Here is a 4080-nt window from a genome sequence, read left to right as displayed (position 1 = left end):
AAATTTCGAAATGAAGAGAAATAAGCAAGATATTCATTAATTAGATGAAACGCAACCAATAATAAAATCAAACCTTTCACACTACATCGTAATGACAAAATTTACTAAAACGATTTCATGAAAGAAATTAAATTATATTTCAGAATTTTATTATAATAATTAAAATAGGTAATATAGAACCTTTAGTCAAGAAACTCAAAACTGGACATCGAAATGAACCATTTACACCAGAATTCATCGTATCTCCTTTAGAAAACCAACTAGGAAAACTATTTTATTATGAATTGAGAAGCTAGGTTTTCATATCTAATGTTGATAAAAAAGTCAAATCTAAAATTTGATATTTTATTTTGTCTTAAAAGTACAATCCTATCTGTATTTACAATTTAATAATGCCTCAAAAAAATAATTGTAAAATTATGACAACTAATTATTTTGGAAGCTCAAAAATCTCAAACACTTGCGAATTCTTTGTACAACAGTTTACTTGAGTAACAAAGAACGTTCCATCAACCATTATACCAGACAAATATAAAAATACATTATTATCAATGTTAACAGTAGAGTAGTTTTCAAATATGTAATACCCCAAATCTTAATCATGATGATACTTAACAAAATATTAATCTTATTAAAGATATATAGATAGGTACTACAAATCATCTAAAAACAAAGCAATCTAAATAGGTACCTAAGCTTCCTCAAGTATCCTCTGAACCTTTTTTAATAAGAATTTAATTTTATAACGTAATAATGGTTATGACGTTATGTATAAAATAAGATATAACTATTTGTACAATAGTACAACATTGAATGGATCATCGTATATATACCATCGACATATCTTAGTATAAACCAGATTATTAGCCAACTAGGTATTTAGGATGATACTCAGGTATAGGATTAGTATTATTATTTGTATTATTTGTATTATTATTTTTATCTGTATTTAGCAGTAACAGAATGTTAATTCATCATAATTTTATAAAGTAGGTTAGATCTTTAGTGTTCGAAGTAAATTTGTGAAATTCTATTAAAATTCTTTCCAAAGGTATAAATTATAAAATTAAATAATATCAATTGAGTGAAGTTTTTTTTTTTTAATTATGTCCGAGCGTGAGTCTTTAAATTTATATTTTTCCAGAATTTATAACATTTTTAAATTTGTTTTCCGCTGTATTCATTCAAAGCATGTGCGAACTAGCTAGAAAACATTTTTTAATCTTTAAAAATATTATTTCTTATTTTTTTTCTGTATACGTCAGTATTTGTTCTCAAAATTAGTTTTTATTTTCAGATTATTATAGGTTCATGATACATGAATCACCTTTTTCAAACGTCATAATATACTTACATAATAGCTTTAAAATGCAAATATATATATTGCAGCATGAGGTTAAAGAACTCAGGCACTCAGCTATAGATTAGCGAAGTTTTTTTGCAATAAATTATAATAATATTAAAATATTAAAATATTTAGGAAAAATTTTCATTAAAAAGGCGATCGTCTGACTCAAAGACTTACTGTGCATTATACTCCCAGTGGTGTAATGCGCACTAGTACATATTATATGTATTAAAGTTCGCGTTTATCAAGGCGGCGTGCAATTACATATAATATTATACCTACGTATCTCGAACTTCAATCAGGTTCGAGCGTGACGGCCGCGATAATGAAATTCTGCCACGCGGCTCGATGGCTACGTCAAGGTCGATAGGGGCTACTTAGCGTTGGGTGGGGTGGGGTTTGAAATAGGGGTGGCCGCGAGGACGTGATTCCGACGATTATTATTAATATTATATTGTTATTGTTGTTCACTCGCGCCCGCTCGGGAAATTTACATTTTTCCCGACGATCACCCGCTATTATAGTAAGCGTCTTATTATACCGTGGTATCGTTATCGATGAAAATTATCGTAAAATAATAATAGCTCGACCACGTTATATTATACGAGTATACGTGCATTTTTAAATATTATTATAGATGTACTCCCTTACGCGTATATATGTATATAAAATATATTTAATAACATGTTGGGTCTTGGCCCTTGAGATACCGTGAACAGCGTGCGAGTGAGGGAAATAATCGACGAGTACGTCGCGTGCGTATACAGACCGTCGCGTCTTTCATTAATGCTTTTATTATCACTCCTACGGTATAGTATATACGCTGTTTACAAAAAATGTTTATAATATTCTAGTAGACACCTCACACCCTGTTTATATGCTGGTAATATTATTCGTACACATATACTTACGGAGAGTTTTCGGCTAATTTGCCGCCATCATCATCGTGTTCCGTGTGAAACGGCTATTATTACGCCGGGTAGGGGTGAACACGGCAAGTGGTTGGTTGGGCACGGCGCGGTGGAGGGTGCCGCGCTCGGTCTTTGCCCCGGCGCATAGAAGTTTTTCATTTCTTTCTTTCTTCCTTTCATTCGTCGTCGTCGTCATAGTCGTCATAGTCGTCATAGTCGTCACGCACAGTTCACGGCGGTCCGCACACTTCCATCGGCTGCTATACGATAATTCATATATTTATCATAATACATACGACTGCGACCGTGGTATATATATATCAATATACTGGTAAATAATACTACACCAGCAGATATACTATGGTACCGTTAAATCAAGCACGGTCGTCCGCCATGGGATGTCGAAACCGGATGCGAGGGTCATCGCTGCTGTTGGCGGCCTACGTGTGTGTCTGCGTCTGGGGCAGCCAAGTCCAGTCACAGAGAGCCGGCGGCGGCAACCGGGATGCGCCGGTGGTCAACATCCCCAGGCAAGGCGCCGTTTCCGGTGTTGAAGTGCAGCTCAACAAGATCGGAAACAGGGCCTGGACGTATCTGGGTATACCGTTCGCTAAACCACCCATCGGCAACTTGCGGTTTGCACCGCCTGATGTCGATCCACCGCCCACGTGGAGCGGCGTCCTCGTTGGGTCTGCACACAAACCAGCCTGCATCCCGGACCCGCCAGTCCGGTCACATCCCGTCCATCGGCTGTTCTCCACCGTCAGCCCTGGTCCTGTCAAGATTTCCGAGGACTGTCTGTACTTGAACGTCTATAGACCCGAAGGTAACGAGCTCGTTAGTCGTTAGTCACCTTCATGGGTGAGAACCATTTTTACCAAAATTGAAACCTTCGATTTTCAGACGAATCGTTTTTCGACCAAACCAAAATGTTTAATATTTAGTATTTAAATTATGTTACACATATAGAAAATTATTAAAAATATAAGGTGCATAATAATTACGTAATATAAAAAATAAAAATACATAGGTAGGTACTATCTATATAATTGTTTTCATTTATTATTTTATCGATGGTCGTTAAGTTTGATTGTGATGATAACTACTATATAGGTATATGATATTGTATATTATCGTATATTATGTACCAAGACAAAAATGAATATCTAATGAATACTTAAATAATTTTTGTACAACTTATATTTTTTATTATTTTTCTGTATGTATAAAATAACATTAAACTTTTTGGTTTGTACGAAAAGGCAGAAAAAGCTGCGTCCAACTCAGGTTCCGAAAAAAGTCACTATAATAAATGGTGAACCTTTCTGGTCCGGGATTGTCCCAGACTCGTTTCAGTAGTTTGTCTTTAAAAAATAAATGTTGATGATATTTCGTTTTATGTTATTTTACTGGTTGTGGAAACATTTAATTTGCATCAAACGTCCAGAATTCTACTTGTTAAAGTTCACCTGATGGTGTTCAATTTCCATATGTATCCGTTTACTACTTGATTCTTGTAAGACCTAGTGGTTATTATGAATAGCACCCTCACAAGAAAATTCATTAACATAACAACTGACAGATCCATGTTTTAATTAAAATGAGACAAAACCGTAGACAATGATTCGATCGGCCAATCTCTGATTTTCGTTTTGTTTTTCTGTCTCAAGTTGGGTAGGTACCTATATATTATAATGGTTATGTAGTTAATTAAGATTTCCTTTACTCACACTGTCGCAGGCCCTTACGGCCACTTCAAACTCAAACTATTTTCACATTCGATATTTTGAAATGTTTATTTCCACATGTTTCATGTCTGTT

General features: G+C 34.7%; 1 protein-coding gene across 1 annotated transcript; it reads left to right on the top strand.

The window, feature by feature from the left end:
• Positions 1 to 2619: 2619 nt before the first annotated feature.
• On the top strand, positions 2620 to 3108 carry LOC103311222 (pyrethroid hydrolase Ces2a-like). The gene has a single exon (XM_029491848.1). The coding sequence runs from the start codon at positions 2620 to 2622 to the stop codon at positions 3106 to 3108; it is 489 nt and encodes a 162-aa protein (XP_029347708.1).
• Positions 3109 to 4080: the final 972 nt, after the last annotated feature.

This window comes from Acyrthosiphon pisum, unplaced genomic scaffold (genome assembly GCF_005508785.2).
Source record: "Acyrthosiphon pisum isolate AL4f unplaced genomic scaffold, pea_aphid_22Mar2018_4r6ur Scaffold_1121;HRSCAF=1594, whole genome shotgun sequence".
Taxonomy (NCBI): Eukaryota; Metazoa; Arthropoda; class Insecta; order Hemiptera; family Aphididae; genus Acyrthosiphon; species Acyrthosiphon pisum.
The sequence above is the reverse complement of the archived record's forward strand: the minus strand, read 5'-3'. Positions and strand labels throughout refer to the sequence as shown.